This window comes from Esox lucius, chromosome 12 (assembly GCF_011004845.1).
Source record: "Esox lucius isolate fEsoLuc1 chromosome 12, fEsoLuc1.pri, whole genome shotgun sequence".
Taxonomy (NCBI): Eukaryota; Metazoa; Chordata; class Actinopteri; order Esociformes; family Esocidae; genus Esox; species Esox lucius.
The window spans coordinates 10,243,929-10,264,384 of NC_047580.1; the positions used below are offsets into that span (position 1 = coordinate 10,243,929).

The 20,456-nt window shown below is 42.2% G+C and overlaps 1 protein-coding gene across 6 annotated transcripts in view; it reads left to right on the forward strand.

Moving 5' to 3' along the window:
• The window catches only part of LOC105008071 (dedicator of cytokinesis protein 3), a 64,432-nt gene that overhangs the window by 16,070 nt on the left and 27,906 nt on the right, over positions 1 to 20,456 (forward strand). For 4 of the 6 annotated variants that reach the window (XM_034295935.1, XM_034295937.1, XM_034295936.1 and 1 more), the window contains exons 4-13: positions 1,098 to 1,153; positions 2,536 to 2,632; positions 4,937 to 5,085; positions 6,091 to 6,175; positions 7,849 to 7,890; positions 8,215 to 8,396; positions 9,586 to 9,667; positions 10,096 to 10,156; positions 10,504 to 10,651; positions 12,303 to 12,391. In XM_034295935.1, coding sequence (XP_034151826.1) covers positions 1,098 to 1,153; positions 2,536 to 2,632; positions 4,937 to 5,085; positions 6,091 to 6,175; positions 7,849 to 7,890; positions 8,215 to 8,396; positions 9,586 to 9,667; positions 10,096 to 10,156; positions 10,504 to 10,651; positions 12,303 to 12,391 — 991 coding nt within the window. The remainder of the gene's footprint in view (positions 1 to 1,097; positions 1,154 to 2,535; positions 2,633 to 4,936; positions 5,086 to 6,090; positions 6,176 to 7,848; positions 7,891 to 8,214; positions 8,397 to 9,585; positions 9,668 to 10,095; positions 10,157 to 10,503; positions 10,652 to 12,302; positions 12,392 to 20,456) is intronic. The other 2 variants (XM_034295938.1, XM_013136541.4) reach the window with 1 other exon arrangement.

Genomic DNA, 20,456 nt, shown 5'->3' on the forward strand with positions numbered 1-20,456 from the left:
ATCGTTGTACTTAATTGGGGCCATACCCTGGATGCTTCCATCAATTACACTGCAGTGGATTGTTTTTATATATTGACAAACTCACTTCCAATCCAACTGTTTGGTCCAGAATGTTTATTACTGTACCTAAACCTCTGGGTTCCAAATCTAAATTCTGATACATTAGCATTTGTTATAAACTAAAATGCCTTAGCCTGCCCGAGAAGTTGATGGTTTAGTCCTATCCAGTCATGACAGTGGAGACTAGTAAAGAGTGTACTTTCTCATCTGGGGCCGTGCTACCAATAAGCTACATCAGTTGTCTCATCATTCTTGTGAGCAGGAGAACCTCCGTGATTTCACATCAACCTCCATGTGAAAACATGTTCTTGGACCAGTTCCCACTTGATTATACACCTGTTGTTATGGTGTTAACTTCATGATCACGTGCATTCAGGAGAAATGTGAAACTCGCGCGATTTCCCCTTAACCGGCGTTTACATTACATCACAGAATACACACTTCCTCTCCTAACACTCATTGCAGATACTACTCTCCTCAGCTATTCACAGGCCCACAGCAACAAGCCTCCATTTTGTTATGCACTCTTCCTCCCACGATCTCTCGATTGCCCTCGTACTCTCCTGGAGCTGCCACAATCAGCTGTGCCCCCTGTGGCTAATTCATCACATGTGACAGATTAGAGCAAGAAAGAGGAACTGCAAGGGTGGCAGTTGGCACGGTGCAGTCTCTTATGCCCTCCCCAGCTAAGTTACAAATGAGACTTCACTGCTGCATATGTAGGCTGTGTGTATGTTTGTGTGTGCGTGTGTGTGTGTGTGTGTGTTTGCATTTGTTTGTGTCAGAGGGAGTTACAGCAGTATTGAAATAGCTTTAGTAGCTTGTTGCTACACAAGTTGACAACTCCGGACTTAACTGCAGCTTCACATGACAGTTGCCAAAGCATAATCGTGTTGGATGCAGGGACCCACATACAACACACTGACATACTGTTTTCAGATTTCACATGCATCTAGAGCACAGAACAGGGCTGTCGTCTTCAGTCGCGTCGTCTCACTGCCTTCCCTTTAACGCTTTCTGCCCTTTCTGTTCATCAGGGTATATTCCCATCCAGCTATGTCCACCTGAAGAAATCCACAGTCACCAACCGAGGGTGAGTGTCTGTCTGCTGAATAACCCTGTTTATCTGAGATCGGTCGGGTTGCCTGGGTCATCGTCGGTTAACGGACCCTGGGGCAATTAGTCCGAATGTATCTGTATGCTTTCCACGGTCGGGCTGCCACTGTAGGTCAGATGTAGGAACCTGCGATGGCTGGCGTGTGCATGAGGCTGTTGACTCGCTTCCCTCACCGCTGACCCGCGAGGATCTATACAACGTTAGTTCCGCTCTGCCTGTGAAGCATGCAAACATGCACACACACACACATACACACACACACACACACCGTCCTCTCCCCCCAGATAGCCATGCGCTGCAGTGGTCATCAGATGTGTTCTGCCATTCGCGGCACAAAACACTTTCCTGGCAGTGGAGGCCGAGAAGCACGGCAAAAGACAAAGGCAGGCATGGTGGCAAGGATGCTCTTTATCAGACGCCGCTGATGCAGATTAGATCCGCTGGCAGGGACTGGTGACACGGCAAGGCCCAGAAGGACACTTCACCGTGTTACATCACCTGCCTCTAGCACCGCCGTGGCGCGTAGTAAAGAGGACCTCTTGTTCGCTTTTAAAACAATTAATGGTGCAGACTCAGGAAAACTGCGTTATTACACGTCCCGTCTCAGAGGGTTTGCATTTGGGAAAAGTGCATTGCTGTTCAGTGCGGTTAATGATGTGAAACACCTACCCCTGAGTTTTTTGCAGTGCAGAGGTAGATCAGCCGAGTATCTTCCTGACTTGTTACGTAAACTAATGGGTGGTCTTGTGTTTTTAACTAGACAATTTTCTGTTGCTTCAGGTCGGCAATACCCCGCTGAATGTTAGGAAAGCCAGAGAGACATATTTCACAACGACTCTGTTCTCTCCCTTTCTCTTTCTCTGAATGCCTGTCCCTTGTCTCACTGTTGGCAATGTGAAATAGAAACGATATGTATTGTGTTTTCACTCCTCTGGTGAACCATTGTAATCCTCATTTCATGAAGTGAAAAACTCATTAGTGTGTAATGTTTTTCTTTTTTTTGTTATAAGAGAGGTGTTATGTCATTACTGTGCTAGCTTAGGCCAGTGATCTCAATGTGTGTCTGTGCGTGTGTGTGTGTGTGTGGGGGGGGGGGGGGGGGGGGGTTGCTTCAAGGATAGTAAAACAAGGGAAATTTGACATTGCAGGGACATTTTGCCAGTCCCCATGAGGAAAAGGGCTATTTACAGCTTATGGGTTAGGTTTAGGTTACAAGCTACAGTATACATGAGGAGTTAGTTTTAGGGTTAATGATTTTAATGTTTTAGGGTTAATTATGTCAGGATTATGGGGTTAGGGGGAATGGAATGTGAATAATATTTGGGGTTCATACGTGACTTAGTGCTGTCTCCCCATAGGCTGTGTGAGACGGTTGTGCCTCTGGAAGACCCTATCATCACTGAGACCACCTCTGCCCTGCAGGAATGGGGCGTGCTCTGGAAACAGCTCTATGTGGTCAGTAACTGCTTGGTCTCTCACTGGGAAACCTCTGTCCAGACCCAGTCAATGTACATGCAACGTGCCGGGTTAGAAGGAGAGGTTGACATATTTACACTTTACATACATCGCCTTCCCGTGAATCCCCACGGTGAGCCATGCCGCTTGTCGCTCGACATCTTCACATCCTGCCTGTGTAAAAGAAGAAGAAAAACTGTTGTGGACCGTAAATAATGTCCTAGATGACTGTCGTAAGCAATTTCACGATGTGTCACTCAGCCGCGTCCGGCCTGGTCCCACATCTAGGTCTTATGTGCTGTAGCCCACTCTTCTACTCCCGACATGCTACTCGAGACAATGTTTAGTCCAAGACGATAGCTAAAGCACACACAGATCTGACTCATGGTCTGTTGGCGTCGTATAACTCCATACATCATCGTCATCATCACTATCTTCTTCATCGTCATCATGATCATCACCACCCACTGTAAAGATATTTGTGGAGACTTAAATAAACCCTAATCCTGTGGAGAGGGAAGGATTTAGCCAAGGTTTGAGTTGAGGGAGGGAGATTAGTCGGGCCGTTTTCTTTTTTTACGTAAGCTCTCACTGAGCATTGCTCGTGCTCAGAGAAGCCAAGGAGCCCAGAGGCAGGACTGTGGTGATGTAACTTCCTGTCAAGCACGACTAATACGAACCACTGATTTAATGCTTCATGTTTCAGAACCCCCCCCCCCGTGCGGTAGCCAGTGTAGCCAGTCACCACGGTTACCGTCCACCAGGACATTTCATTGGCTAGATGTTTACACTCAATTATTTTTCCTTGAATGTGTTGGCCTCAAGGTGTACGCTGTCAGGTTGCATGGTGATACCTCAGGGATCAATGGCCTGAGCGCTAGCATACAGTATCTATGGTAATACACATAATTAGGTCTCACTGAACAGACGTCCAAGAGGCCTCATCAACTCTGACTTAAATCATTGTTTCCCTACAGCCACCAGCCGTTTCACAACATGCAATGCTTACCCTCATTAAATTTACATGAACATTGTAGATGCGCTTAATCTTTGCACTCGTGTAAACAAACCTGGGAGGTATTGTGGGCCTATCGGGCGAACGGGAGGAATATAAAACGCTTCAATTAAAACTGTTGTCCTTGGTCATGGAGAAAAGTTTTTTACCACGGAGCTGTGTCTGAGTAAACCTCGTATCACCAGAAGGTCAGAGAAGGACTCTGAGTAGGACTTGTTTTTAGGATTATTAAAATGTTCTTAATTAATTATTGTATTTCTTTCACTCTATCAGTGGAACACATATGGTAACTAAGTCGCCTCCAGTTGAAAAGAAAGACATGTTGGTTGTTTGATAATAGAGAAACAGGATTCACTGAACCACCATTTTCCTTTAATGCTGCATAATTGCTGCATCATCCCTTAATGACTCAGCCATGTTACAAAGTGTTTCATTAAAATTCATTACAGTTTCATAGCCTTGACCTTAAACTGTCAGGCAAAACACATGCTACGGTACCTAACAGTTGGTTAGCTATTTGTTTCGTAATAGAAGTCTATTTTAAACCATGGATGGAATCATGTGGGTGCCTGAATTTGGAGGCTCTGAGTATTGCCAAAGCTGACTAAGGATCTCTCACACACAGCTCTTTGCTCCCTCCAACCACCACACACGGACGTTAGTTGCTTGTCCATAGTCAGGATCTGAACACATTCCAAGGACGCCCTGATCACAAAAGTGCCACAACAATCTGATTGGTCAAAAAACCTATGCGATCTATCTGATCGGTCCCAGAAACCGATGGATTGGGGCAGAGCCAGAAACACACATGGGATAAACCAATCACTGGTGACTTTGTTTTGTTCAATATCCCTCATTTTGCCCAAATCAGTCAAATATTTAGTGCACAAGCAGATACTAGCATGCAATTGTGAAAGTCCTGGCCAATATACAGTGGTCTGTATTGTAGGAAAGAACAGACATTGTTTAACGAACCATGTAATGTTGCAAGTATTGTCTTTTAGTAGACGCTTGTACTGGTGGTCCCAGGAACTGAACCCAATATTTTGTTCTTGCAAGAACCATATTAAAAACTGAGCTATAAAGGACATGTACATTGCCTATTAACAGTGTATACCTCCTTGATAAAGCGCACAGTGTTTGGCATTTATGTTAGGATTTCTTTCCACTTGTCTACAGACCATAGTCCACACTCTTAAGAGGGTTAATTCTTTGTTAAATATATTAAATATACTGAAATATCATATTTGGTGTTTTTAATATACTGTTTGTGTTTGTGATCACCACAGAAGCACAAGGTAGATCTATTTCTCAAGCTGCGTCACGTGATGAATGAGCTCATTGATCTGCGCCGGCAGCTCATCCTGGGTCACCTGGCCCAGGACCAGACCCGAGAGATCAAACGACACATCACTGTACGCCTGGACTGGGGCAACGAGTAAGTCACTACAGTATCACATGGTCCACAATCCATAGTGGGCGGCAGGTAAATATCAGCAAAAGGCTATGGCTAGTAACTCGAAAAGGTTGCCAGATTGAAACTTTGAGCCGAAGGTGAAAAGAAATGAAGGCAGTAAACCCTTATTTTCCCCCTGGGAGCCTAATTTGGCAGGCTCTCTTCACCACTCCAATTCAGACAGGTTTAAAAGTCAAATTTCAGTCGGACCTTGTGTGCGATTGACAACCGAAATCCTTTAATTCTTTAATTTACCAGAAGCATTTATCCAAAGAGACTGCTATAATGCGGCACTCTGTAGTTGCCTGTTATGGGAATGGATCCCGGATCATTGGTGTTGCCAGCCACATGCTCTATTCACCCTACAGATGCCACCGTCTACAGCCACCCGCTGGGAGAGATCTGTGGGCTTAGTTTGTCCTCATCACCAAGGGCTTTTCGTGACAAGGCCTTCCGTTGGATTGAATGGTCCCAGACCCCGCATAGTCTTAGTGAAATGGATTTGGGTCAACTTTAGCCGGTTGTCGTACTTAGGCCTGAATTCAGCTATTCCAGATAAGAAAACTGCATTTAGAGGCGCTCTTTTCGGTGAATGCGCGAGGTAACGGCTACTTTCTCCACCTGTTCGCGGTCCTCACTTAATTCCACAATGTCTAGGTGTGATTGTGTTATGATGCACTCATCAATGTGAGGATCCGCTTGTCACTTTTTGCTGTAGTGTCACACCAGACCTACGTTTTAGGTTACTAGTATGTTTTGGTTGCAGCCTTGTGTGCAATGTGATGATAAAATCCTTTCAAAACAAGAAAAATGTGTTTACTGTTGAAAAATATGCGAATGTTAATGAGTTACCAATTAGCTAAATAGTTGTATATGTTCTTTCTGAATGTGTTGAATGTCAGTTTTCAGTGGTGTGTTTTCTTGGAAAGCTAGTGTTACGATTCCTTTTATCACACCATCTCTCTGTCTCTCTCCTTCCCTCAATAGGCATCTTGGCTTAGACCTTGTTCCTAGAAAGGAGTTTGAAATGGTGGATCCGGATCATATCAGTGTGTCTGAACTCTACAAAATGGTATGGTCAGAATAGGGAAGTGTTAAATGTTACATTCTGTACTTGGTCATTCTATGTGGGTGACTGTGTAATTAAAATCTGTGACGCATCGCCTCCTCTAACAAACCCCTGGGTATAAAAAGAACAGTACATTCACTATGCATTATTATACATGCATAATGGACGTCCATATATTTGACTATAACCATTCTGCTTTTGTATGATATTATTTTAAAAAGAGTGTGTGCACATGAAGATATACATTTATATATTTTTTCAGGCTCTGTATTTTTGAAGCTGTTTGAGTGAATGTATCTCTCTTGCATGCATATCGTTTTGAAGATATATATTTCTTGGCATTTTTTAATACTCCATTAGAAAGGAAAAACTAGTGTTTTTGCTGAAACAGCAGTGGACCTAACACAAACCCATGCTGTAGCAGTACATGTGCACCGGAGGCTGTGGCGTCGACCGCTGACCCCACCCCCCAGGCCCCTTGTATGGATTTTCTAAGGGCGTGTGTGCGCTTTCGTGCGGTGTGTGCGCTTTCGTGCGGTGTGTGCGCTTTCGTGCGGTGTGTGTGCTTTCGTACGGTGTGTGTGTGTGTATGTGTGTGTGTGTGTGTGTGTGTGTCAATGGGCTTATTATCAAATGCTCCACAAGAAGGTGACTCACAAAAAGGGGCACAATTCAGCTTTTGTGGATCAAGCCGATTCATTCCCCGTTTTATATACGCTCGCGCCATGGTCGCGCCCAGTGTCCCTCTCCCTGTGACTCCCACAAGCGTGAATGTTAAATAGCCCAAATGAGATGATGCACCTTGACAACACTGCGAAAGGCTTTGGTTACTGTAAATTAATTACATAGCATGTCTGGGTTACTTAAACTAACCGCGTCGCCATTAAATGGTCTTTACATCCCAAATGTGCTCTTGGACTTGGAGGAAGCTATAGTAATGTAGGAGGCAGTTCGAAGCTAAGCGTGACTCCCCGGTAAACAGATGATTAGGATTACTCAGACAGATTCAGAATTGGGAAAGTGCAATCACTTCTCGGTGCAGTAAAGTCAACGCGATGCATTCTATTGGAAACGTGAGACCCAGTCTGACCAACGGTTAAGGCTCCATAAGCCGGACTAATCCTGTCTCCAACTGCACAGCAGTGGCCTATTATTCCTATGCCCACTTTTCTCGGCTTTGCAGGTGGTTTGCTAGTGCATTAAGTGCCCGGTCCAGAAACAACAGCGCAGCACATCCCTGCCAAAAAAGCCTCTTCACTCTGTCGATGAAAGTGATCTTGTATTTGGCAGGGCAAATAGACCTTGGAGGCTCTTCAGGTAGGAGTAGAGGGGATCTCTATGTTGCGGAGCGTAGGGGTGTGGGTCTGATGTTGTGTGCGTGTGTGTGCGCAACCGTGTGTGCATGGGCGATACGTGCTTGGTTTTTGCTCCACACAGGCTCACGTTCTCCCCCGTGTGAGCTTATTTTAGGGGAACACATCACCAATATGGTCTCTTGGCAACATTTGGTTGGCTTTCTAAAAAATGTATAGAAAAAAATGACATTTTGTTGACTCATGGCATACAATATATAAACCCGATTTGTTTTGCAACAGGGCATGTAAATGATTGTAGTAGGCTATTGATAATGGGTGAGAAGATAATAATCGGTCTCTCACGCTTTATTTACCCTACAGCACGCCTCCAGCAGACACTGTGGCCAGCCAAGCACAAACCAGGTACGATCCTCAATACAGTATTCTCTACAGTCGATTATGACTTAAGAAACGTTAAGCTAAGTGATTTAACGCGCCATGGTCATTATGAATAGTCAGGGTTGTTTCGTACTCCAGCGTTGTCACTAATTTCACTGCCACCGTTTTGAATGATGGCCACAAATATGAACACCACCACAAATCCGACACAGACCCGTTCCATGTGAACCTAGCTGACAAAACACATCCACCTTCATTTCTGGCACGCGGTGACAACAGGCTGGGTACGCGTAGCATGTGTGCTGCGCTGTCGGACCGTTGCCCCGCGGTAAGGACCTGTCTTGTTAGTGTTCGTCGTCCTCCGTTCGTTCTCAGGGCGACAGCGCGCGTCAGCGCCATGGAGACGGTTGCCGCGTTCCGGTGCAGCACCACCTCTTCGTCAACCTGAAAAGCTTCACCTACAACACCATAAGTGAGGACGCGGACGTTTTCTTCTCCCTCTACGACACCCGAGACAACAAGCCAATCAGGTACGCGCAGTCAGCACTACTTACACAGATTCGTAGGCAAACACCCACGAATCACGCAAGATACATTCCTAAAAAGAAACAGACACACACACACACACATACATACATGAACAGAGGATACATTCATACACGCAGAACACGGGCATATTCAAACACATTCACACACAGGACACATTCACACACATTCACACACAGGACACATTCACACACAGGACACATTCACACACAGGACACATTCACACACAGGACACATTCACACACAGGACATTGAAAATATGTGCATGCAATGCCTTGCCCTGTCAACATGATCTGTTTCTTTAGGGTAACAGAGATTAATTCTTGGCTTGCTTGCTTGTTTAGTTGGTTATATATTTGGTTATTTTTATTAACTGAAGTTTGATCACCAAACAACGACAAGTGACTTTAGTAACATGGATACAAATGAATCCCAACAAAATGAAAAATCACTACATTTTCATTGCTTTCACGCTGGTAACTAGCAAAAAAACACAAGTTCTCCCACCTATAACTGCACAAAACATTCTATAATAATTATTTTCATTTTACACGTCAAACACAAAGAGTGTACTATGGCTACATTGGACCAATAGGAATACGTTTGACAGTCATTTGACAGAAATTAGCATGCTAGCAATGTAGTTGAGACCACCAGTAGCTGAGCCAACTTAATATTAAGCAAAATGGTATAACGTTGAATGTGTTCTGCTACTACAAATGGGAACGTCTTTTGACCTCCACCATCACCACTCAACTATCTAAAATTCACACAGTGCGACGCATTCATGTTTATGAAACTCCATAACCACAGGGAGGATCAGTAGGGAAAGTGTCACGCTATCTTGGAAGGTAGAGGACAGCAATAACAACTTCTAAAAGCAGGCCACGCACATACACACACAGCAGGGATACACGCACACAACCTCCGTGATCCATATTAGGCCCAAGTCAAGCTGGCATAATGGACACACACCACCCACAAAACCCTTCCACAACCCTTACCCCAGCCTCACTCCTATATATGACCCATTTACACCTCAGACAGCACTGCCTTGTAAAGCTCTGGGCTTCAAGCTCTTGGAAAATAGACTGACCACAATAGGACTGCTTAGTCTAATGAGGAGACAAGGCAATGTGCCCCAACTCATCTAACAAACATCTCACTCCACAGTGAAAAGTTCATGGTGAGACTGAACAAAAATGGAGGACCAAAAAACCCAGAGAAAGTGGACCGCCTGTGTGCTCTGTTCACGGTACGTCTTGGTTGTCAAACCTCTCATTATGACACTTTACAGTGTGAAGCCTTTAGGTTGTCTAAAGACATGCTATGGAAATCCAATCAATCCACATGTTTGTTATTCCTTTTGATAAACACTGTATGTAGGATTTTGCTTTGGATTGGCTATAGATATGTTACTAATGTCAGTAAACGATGCTGACAGTAGCACAGTACAATCTAAATAAATAATGTTGTTACCTAACAATTGTTTTCTAATGTGTGTACTGTATGTACTGTGTGGACTGTATGCATGCCACAGTATTGTTGAAGATATAACAATTCAGGTTTTTTTTATGCTTTTACTTTGAGAAACTCTTTTATGCTTGGAGTTTCCTGAAGACCTAAGGAAAGTGTGTGCAACAGTATTTTTCTTTAATACAGGTTGTTGTATTTTCTCCTCAGGATTTGAGCAGTAAAGACCTGAAGAGAGACCTGTATATTGTGGCACAGGTCATACGGACTGGTAAGCCTCTATTAAGATCGAATAACATATACGTGTTACGATGTTATTTCCTGAAAACCTCGATGAGTTGACTCCCTCATATGGAATAAACTTCAAGAGAATTTTAAACCATACGTCTTGGTTTTTACAAGACAATTTAAAGCAATGCTAAAGGATAATGTTGTTGTCGAATGTAATTGTTATTTGTAAATTGTACATATCTTTTAATTCTTTTTCTGTTTTTAAAGTGCTGTACACAGGGGTCAGCTGTAAAAGAGACCCTGGTCTCAGTTTGACTGTCTCTATATGAATAAAAAAAAAAAATATGGAGGTAATGCTAACGTCATGGATGTCATGGTTGTCCCTAGGTCGTATGTTGTTGAACGACTCCAAGAAGGGTCCGCCGCATGTGCAGTACCGGAGACCGTACGGCTGTGCTGTCCTGGCCATGAGTGACGTGTTCCACACCATCACTGACCTCAAAGAGGAGAAGGACTTTGTCCTCAAAGTTTACACGTGAGTCACGGCCTGGTTTTGACCTACAGTAACATTCCACATTTGAATCATTTAGCAGATTATCCGGAGTGACTCGCACGGAGTGCATTTTTTTCTAAACTGCACTTTTGCTGACTCCTCATTCTGTGCATAGATGGAGACTTTGTAAATAGCGACGCCATCTAAATGGATTAAGTGTGAGGTGATAGCCAGACAACTAACGCTGAGTCATCAGCTTTTCACAAAGATATCTGTTTAAACATGACTGTGAAAAAGACTACACCATTGGCTGTAATTCGACTGTGTTTACAGAGGCATGAATGTTATGCCAATGTTGTGTGAACGTTCCCTACGAGGCGCGTGACGGTGTCGGTGCGTTCTGCTTTTGGACCAGAATGATAATGAAGTGTCCTCTGGAAAATCAATATCTGCTCAACCAGGGCCTAAGATTCTGCTCCTGGCGTGATGTGAATCTGGCTCCCTCTGTTAGCCACCCCACAAGAGACACTCCTGTATCCCTGCCAAGGAATGGAGAGATGAGAGAGAGAGAAAGACAGAGAAAGATTAGAAAGGGGGGGGGGGGCGAGAAAGAGAGATGAGAGAGGGAGTGAGAGAGACTGAGAGTGATAAAGAAAGGCAGTGAGTTAGAGGCTGAGAGAGACTGTCTGTTTGTGTGTGTGTTGTGTGTGTGTGCATGTTTGTGTCTGAAAAAATTTAGATGACACTTAGACAAATGAACAAAGTTACAGGACAAAGTTTGATGAGGAACAGAGAGGCGAAATAACCCCGAGCTAAGCATTCTTCAGTGACTCAACGGATAGCTGTAGCAAATCTTCCGGTAGCAAATCTTCCTTCCATCCTCCGTCTCCCTTCCTCCTTGTTTTACATTTTATTCATTTAGCAGAGTCTTATCCGGAGCGACTTACAGGAGCGATTAGGGTTAAGCGCCTCACTCAAGGACAAGGTGACAGATTTTGTTTGTCAGCGTTGGGGATTCGAACCTGCTACATTTCGGTTACTGGCCCAGTGCTCTCACAAGTCTTCCGTACTCTCTCATTATCTGATCCTTGTCTTTCAGGGGTATATGTCATGGCTTTTCGATGGGGTTCTAACTGGCAAAACAGAATTGTTCTCTGGCACTGATTGCCTTTGAATACCCATTTCCCCATGGCGTAGAACACACTGGAAGAATAGAGCAGTGCAAAACTCAAATGCCATTGTTATGACGGTGATTATAATTGGTCCTATGCGAATGTCTCTTCGGAGGCAGGAAGCGTGTCTGTCTTGACAAAGGGAACAGCTTTGTGATCGTAGAGCAGAGCTGCCTCCAGACTGTCCGCTCCTATAAGGCTCCGGTCTGTTCGTTTCCCCCCGTGCCACTCCCAGGGGCCCGAGGATCCTACGGTTAGAAAAGAAAGCCTGGCGAAGAGGTCCAAAGTGCACAGGAGGAGATAGGAGGGAGCTTGCTGTCAGCTCAGTTTAGTGGCATGTGCATTTGGTGGTAATATGCTGCTTGAGAGCATGTTCACCCGCTGGTACATTTACTCCAAGGAGAGAAAAGGCTTTTGGGATACACGCTGTTCGGTCAGCCCCCCGTCCCGTCAACCGCCAACGTTGCTCCAGTCGTCTCGTTCTAATGTGCCATGTCACTTCTCTCTGTCTTTTTCTGCAGATGTAACAATGAGAACGAGTGGTTTCAGATCCACGAGAACATCATCCGCAAGTCCAGCACCAAGTACTCTGCTCCTAGCACCAACTATGGTATATGTTGAAGTTAATTCGGTACTGTCTGTACATCTGGGGGGTAAGGGTTTGGGTCTGTTTCTTTTCATCGCAGTCGATTCAGGAACTCAGTTGTAATTCCATTTCTAGGATTTGAGAAGTCCTTATTGAAGATAATTGGTAGAATCAGATTTTCATAGGGTATTTGTGTAAATATTGGTTTTACCTTTTTGAAATGACAACACTTTTTGTACATTGTCAACCATATTTCAAGCCTTCAAACTAGGGCAAATACAGTTGTGCTCAAACGTTTGCATACCCTTGGAGAATTGTTAATATATGTACCATTTGTAAAGTATGCCAGGCAAAACACGTCTTTTATTTCTCATGGGATTCACATTCAACTGTAGGTCATAACAGAATGGCACAATCATAAAACAAAACATGGCAACAAAGACAACAATGAACTGACCCCTGTTCAAAAGTCTGCATACCCTTAGTTCTTAATACTGTGTATTGCCCCCTTTAGCATCAATGACAGCGTGCAGTCTTTAGTATTAGTTGTAATAGTTGTCCAAGACTAATGGGCAGGTGTTATAGCTGCCCATTAGTCTTGACAAAATGCCTCCAGGTCATGCAAAGTCTTTGGTCGTCTTGCATGAACCGCATGTTTGAGATCTCCCCAAAGTGGCTCGATCAGTAAACTGTGATGGCCACTCCAGAACCTTCACTTTTTTCCGCTGTAACCACTGGAGGGTCAACATCGCCTTGTGCTTAGGGTCATTGTCATGCTGGAAAGTCCAAGAGCGCCCTATGCGCAGCTTTCGTGCAGAAGAATGCAAATTGTCTGCCAGTATTTTCTGATAACATGCTCCATTCATCTTACCATACATTTTCACAAGATTCCCTGTCACTTTAGAGCTCACACCCCCCCCCAAAACATCAGTGAGCCACCACCATGCTTCACAGTGGGAATGGTATTCTGTTCACTATAGGCCTTGTTGACCCCTCTCCAGGGGCGTTTCCAGCATTGAAGGACATCCGGGGCTTAGCCCAGAGCATTTTATGCAAATACAGGGATCACTCGAAGAGTTTTTTTTTATTACAGTAACACTTTACTTTCAGTCAAAATAAATCTTTAACATTATATTCAAGGCAGGCTAACATCCTCTCAGTGCTCAACTGAGCATAACCTTTGTTTTGGATATGGAAAACTGAGCATGATAACAATATACAGTACATCTTTACATTATGCTCAATACACATACACAGAGTCAACATACAACATACACTATTCAACTCTTGCTGTCTATCTGGTATGTCCTTCTATATTTGTTATATTACTCTCTCATCCACCTGCTTTTGTCTTTCTCATCACTTGCTTTTGTCTTTCACATCACCTGCTGTAGTCTTTCACATCACCTGTTGTAGTCTTTCACATCACTTGCTTTTGTCTTTCACATCACCTGCTTTTGTCTTTCACATCACCTGCTTTTGTCTTTCACATCACTTGCTTTTGTCTTTCTCACCACTTGCTTTTGTCTTTCACATCACCTGCTTTTGTCTTTCACATCACTTGCTTTTGTCTTTCTCACCACTTGCTTTTGTCTTTCTCATCACTTGCTTTTGTCTTTCTCATCACTTGCTTGCTAGTATCATACTAACTTATATCAGATGCTACTAGTAACATACAAGTGATGCTAGTAGCCTAATAACTAGCTACAGTAGTTAACAAATAGACATACAGTGAAAGACAGCCAGAAGATGATCTTTAGATTTAAAGGATAAAAAAACTGAATTCATTTCTTACCCACTGACTTCTTTCCAAAGAATCCCTAAAGTCTTGTTTGCTTCATTTTTCATTTCCCGCTCGCTGTCTGTCGTTATTAAATCGCACGCTCAGACACTTGACTTTGCTACTAGGCTAGCCCCTCCCCTACCTGCTACATATTCAAAAGGGAGGAAGAAACGGCAGCAAAGTAATGTAGGCCTATATGGCTAGATTATTTTTAAGGTATATTTTTACAGGCTGTATGCAGTACGTGCAAAGCCAAAGCACAACGAAATAGGACAACTTATGATTTCGCGGGTTTACATAGGCTTAAAAAAATAATAATAATAATATTTTTTTTTTTCCCTCATTCGAGATTCGGGGCTACACTCAAAACATCCGGGGCTGAAGCCCCGGCAAAATCGGCTGGCGCCGCCCCTGCCCCTCTCCAAACATAGTGCTTATGATTGTGACCATAAAGCTTAATTTTGGTTGTGTCACTCCAAAATTACAGTGTGCCAGAAGCTGTGAGTCATGTCAAGGTGTTGTCGGGCATATTGTAACAAGGCTTTTTTGTGGCATTGGCGCAGTAAAGGCTTCTTTCTGACAACTCGAACATGCAGCTGATTTTTGTTCAAGTATCATTTTATTGTGCTCCTTGAAACAACCACAGCGTCTTTTTCTAGAGCAGCATGTATTTCTCCTTAGGTTACCTGTGGGTTTTTCTTTGTATCCCAAACAATTCTTCTGGTCTAGATTTCGCTGAAATCTTTCTCGGTTTTCCTGACCTTGGCTTGGAATCAAGTGATCCTCAAATTTTCCTTCTTAAATAAGTGATTGAACAGTACTAACTGGCATTTGTAAGGCTTTGGGTATCTTTTTATATCATTTTCCATCTTTATACATTTCCATTACCTTGTTACGCATGTCTTTTGACAGTTCTTTTCTGCTCCTCATGGCTCAGTATTTAGCCTGCTCAGTGCATCCACGTGGGAGCTAACAAACGCATTGACAATTTATTCACAGACACTAATTGCAATTTAAAAAGGGAAATTCACCTTTAATTACTATTTTCACCTGTGTGTGTCTGTAACAAGGCCAAACATTCAATGGCATGTAAACTTTTTATCAGGGCCATTTGAGTGATTTCTGTTATCATTATGATTTTAAAAGGAGCCAAACAACTATGTGATAATAAATGGCTTCATATGATCACTGTCTTTAAATACAAGACGTCTTTTTAAAATCAGTATGCAAATGTGTATCTTAATATGTACTGCTGGTTAGTTAGGTGTTATCCGTCAACAAGCAGGTGCCATTGAAAGTCAAGCCATCATGAAAAAATTATGTTCAAAACAGCCAAAAGAAAAAACAATTACAAACCCTTTTCCAAAAAACCTGGGACATGTAAAATTCAAATAACAGAATGCAAAGATTTGCAAATCATTTAAACCCTATATTCAATAGAAAATAGTACAAAGACAACGTACGAAATGTTGAAACATTTTATTGTTCCTTGAAAAATATATTCTCACTTTGAATTTGATGCCAGCAACACATTTAAAAAAAGCTGGGACAGGGGCAACGAAAGACTGGAAATGTACGTAATACAAAAAGTGAACCTGGTGTAACATCTCACAACTAATTGGAGTAATTGGCAACATGTCAGTAACGTGATTGGGTATGTAAAGGATGAGTCTTTCAGAAGACGGGGAGAGGTTCACCTCTCAGTGAGACTGCACAGGCAAATAGTGCATCAATTTAAGAAAATCAATCAATCAAATGTATTTATAAAGCCCTTTTTACATCAGCAGTGGTCACAAAGTGCTTTTACCAAACACCTGGACTTAAACCCGAAGGAGCAAACAACAGTAGTGTTGAATTTCAGTGGCTAGGAAAAACTCCCTAAGAATGCCAAAAGTTTGGAAGAAACCTAGAGAGGACCTAGGCTCAGAGGGGTGACCAGTCCTCTTCTGACTGGGCCGGGTGAACATATTAAAAACATTTCTCAATGTAAAATGACAAAGAGTTTGGGGATCTCATAATCTACGGTACATAATATAATTAAAAGATTCAGAGAATCAGGAGAAATCTTTGGGCCGTAAACCAGTATTGGATGGTCGTGATCTTCAGGCCCTCAGACAGCACTGCATTAAAAACAGACATGATTCTGTAGTGGAAATCATTGCATGGGCTCAGGAACACTTCCCAAAAACCATTGTCTGTGAACACAGTTTGTCGCTGCACAAATGCAATTTAATCCACGCTGCACAAATGCAAGTTAATCCACAAATGCAAGTTAAAACTCTACCGTGCACAGAAGAAACCAGATATATACAAGATCCAGAAACGCTGTGACATATGCTACCATCCAGACAACATCTGTTGCTGGCATGTAATTCAAAATGGGCATATATTTTCCAAAAACAATTACGTTTCTCTTGTGCAACATTTGATATGTTCTCTTTGTACTATTTTCTATTAAATATAGGGAGTTAATTATTTGCACATTATTACATTCTGTTTTTATTTGCAATTCATGCAGCTTCCCAACCTTTTGGAAACAGGGTTGTATCTGAAATGATGGAAGTAAGTGTGGATGTGTCAGACATTATTATCTGCTGATGACTTAACCAGCAGAACTACAGAGTTGAGATTTCAAGGTTCAAAACGCTAGTTCAGAGTAAATTTTTTTTGTTTTAAAAACACATTTTACTGCCCTAAAGAGCATGCAGGGATCTGTTAAAAGGTAATTAAGGACAGATGAGACAAAGATGAACAAGTACTAGAGTGATGGCAGGAGGAAAGTGTGAAGAACCAAATGGTGCTCAGCATACCACCTCATCTGTGAATGAATAGTGAAAGGAGTGTTATAGCTTGGGCATGTATGGCTGCCACTGGAACTGGTTCACATAGTTCAGAAAAATCTGGTCTGCTAATGTTCAAGCAAATGCCTCCAAACCCATTGGCTGTCGCTTCACAATACAGCAAGGTAATGAACACAGACAGATTGTCATAGCAACAACTGAATTTTTCAGGGCTATAAAGTGGGAAAATATTGAAAGTCAATCTCCAGATTTACATCCAACTGAACATGCCTTTCAGTTGCTAAGGATCAAACTTAATGGAAAAATATCTCAAAACAAACAACAACTAAAGATGGCTGCAGTACATGCCTGGCAGGGCATCACCAGAGAAGACACTCAGTGTATGGTTTGGTCAGTGGATCACAGTCTTCAGGCAATAATTGGATGTAAAAATCTGTGACCAAATACTAAACCTGAGTGATTCATTTGGACATTATATTAATGTGGTTCCCTGAAATAGGGGGACTAAATATTTAAACTGTTTACATTTCTCAGTGGTGAAACCAATATGATCCCACACAGTGGCGAACCATGACTATTGGAGCTAGGCCCTCAGTTGCGGAAAAATATCTGACGTCATACATATAGATAGAGAACTCAGATGCCTGTGTATACAGAGCATGACTTGAGACCTTTCTTTTGCAGACCTGTGTAGGAGAAGCAATTATCAGATGACAGAATCAAACGGTCCTAAGCCATGCCTCGGCTGTAGCTCACAGAAGCAACAAATGTAGGCTTATTATGGTTGCAGATTTTGATAGCAGGAACCACATTAGAGGAAAATATGGTTGTGTTGTTTCAAAGAAACATTTGCCAAAACGGTCACCCAAGTAGTGGTGGAATACATTCAACCACACAACTACTCACATTGTATCAAGACCACAGACAGTATATGCTGTCAGAGAGAAAAGAGTTGCGCTGTATTCAATGTCCAGCATGCAACAATAAAAAATACATCACAACAAAAAATGTCATGTACCCAGTACTTCCAATTGCAACGTCATTGCTTTTGTTTTTACAATACTTACGTCATGCAATAAAATGCTAATTAATTACTTAAAAATCATACAATGTGATTTTCTGGATTTTGTTTTAGATTCGGTCACTCACAGTTGAAGAGTATCTATGATAGAAATTACAGACTTCTACATGCTTTGTAAGTGGGAAAACCTGCAAAATCGGCAGTGTATCAAATACTTGTTTTCCCCACTGTATATACAGCACCCGCTGCGTTATTTACATTGTTAAATACAGAGATATCCCTGCCGGAGCTGGACTTTGGGGATGTGTACTATACTATATACAGTGGATATAAAAAGTCTACACACCCCTGTTAAATTGCCTGGTTCTTGTGATGTAAAAGAATGAGACAAAGATAAATCATGTCAGAAATCTTTCCACCTTTAATGTGACCTATAACATGAACAATTCAATAGAAAAATTAACTGAAATCTTTGAGGGGGAAGACTTTTAAATTAAAAACCCACAATAACCTGGTTGCATAAGTGTGCACACCCTTAAACTAATACTTTGTTGAAGCACCTTTTGATTTTATTACAGCACTCAGTCTTTTTGGGTAGGATTCTATTAATATTTGTCCACTCTTCTTTGCAAAAGCGCTCCAAATCTGTCAGATTGCGCACAGCCCTATTGAGATCACCCCATAGATGCTTTTATGGGTTTGGATGTGTGCCTTGGGTCGTTGTCGTGCTGAAAGATGAACTTTATCTACAGCTTTCTAACGGGTGTCTCATGGTTTTGTGCTAAAATTGCCTGGTATTTGGAACTGTTCATAATTCCTTCCACCCTGACTAAGGCCCCGATTCCAGCTGAAGAAAAACAGCCCCAAAGCATGATGCTGCCACCACCATGCTTCACTGTGGGTACGGTGTTCTTTGGGTGATGTGCAGTGTTGTTTTTACGCCAAACATACCTTTTGGAATTATGGCCAAAAAGTTCAACCTTGGTTTCATCAGACCATAATTCCATGTCACACATTTTCCCACGTGCTTTTGGGAGACTTTTTTTTTTTTTTTTTTTTGCAAACTTTTTTTGCAAAGCTGGGCTATAATGTTTTTCTTTGAAAGAAGGGCTTCCATCTTGCCACCCTACCCCATAGCCCATTCATATGAATATGGGAGATTTTTGTGACATGTAGCACACAGCCAGAAATTCCTGCAGTTCCTTTAATGTTGCTGTTGGCCTCTTGGAAGCCCCCCTGACCCATTTTCTTCTAGTCTAGGACCGCTGAACTTTATTTGTCATTAATTAGAGTCACTTTAAATGATGGCAGGTGTGTAATGACTTCTATTTAATGTGATTGGTTAATTGTGAACATAGCCATATCCCCAGTTATAAGAGGGTGTGCACACTTATGCAAACAGGTTATTGTAAGGTTTTTATTTTTAATTTTACCACTCGAAGACTTCAGTTTGTTTTTCAATTGAATTGTTCACATTATAGGTCACATTAAAAGTGGAAAAAGTTCTGACATGATTTATCTTTGTCTCATTCTTTTATATCACAAAAACCTGGCATTTTAACAGGGGTGTGTAGACTTTTTATATCCACTGTAACTTGTGGAGAATCCATCCCCTTACACTGCTACCAAAATGAAAGCGTACAAAAGTACAGACAAGAAGATATTTGTGATTGTCAAAGTGAAGTTGAGTGCTGATTTACCTAAATGACCATTGGTTCAATGGGTGGTCAGTGTAACGTAGTGCAGCCAGTATAACACAGAATCTTGTGACAAATGTACTGGTAATAATATACACGTTTTCTCGATGTCAGGTAAACCATTCCTACTGTTTAAATGACCCACAAGTGACAGCCTGGGTTGCTGTGGAGAAGGTTGGATTGGTGTGATTTTCTCCTGTATTAACTTTGTTATTAATTTAGCAAACGCTATATGCTAATACATTATATATGCGGTTAGCACATCCAATGGAACTGCAACTATCTGGCATTGAAGTAAAATTTGTCGATGGTGAGCAATGGAAGGAGACTGTGTTATGCCTGCCCAGTGGACGTTCCCATATGCCATGACGACATGTGAAAACTATCAGTTGAAGTCAATGTCAACGACGTTGGCTGGCGCCTTCTATTCAAAGCCTGAGGACCTAGCCAATGAGCGTTGAACTCAGCTAGATCATTTCTACCAGGATACAACCAAAGAAAAATTCAGATTTAATATTTTTTTCTCTTGGATAATATCCCTTCTTTTTCCAGCACAAACTGGAAAAATTCAATAGGAAGATTATCACAATTAAGACAAAAAAAAGATTACATTAATTAAAACAAAATTGCTAATTAATAGATTAAAAAATATATATAGAGTTGTATCTATCCTTAGGCCCTCTCTGAGGGCATAGGGGGCCCTGCTGGATCCCCACTGAGCACACATACCTCCAAATGAAGCTATAATATGGTTTAACCTCATAGTAATAGCAATAAATGTTCAAAT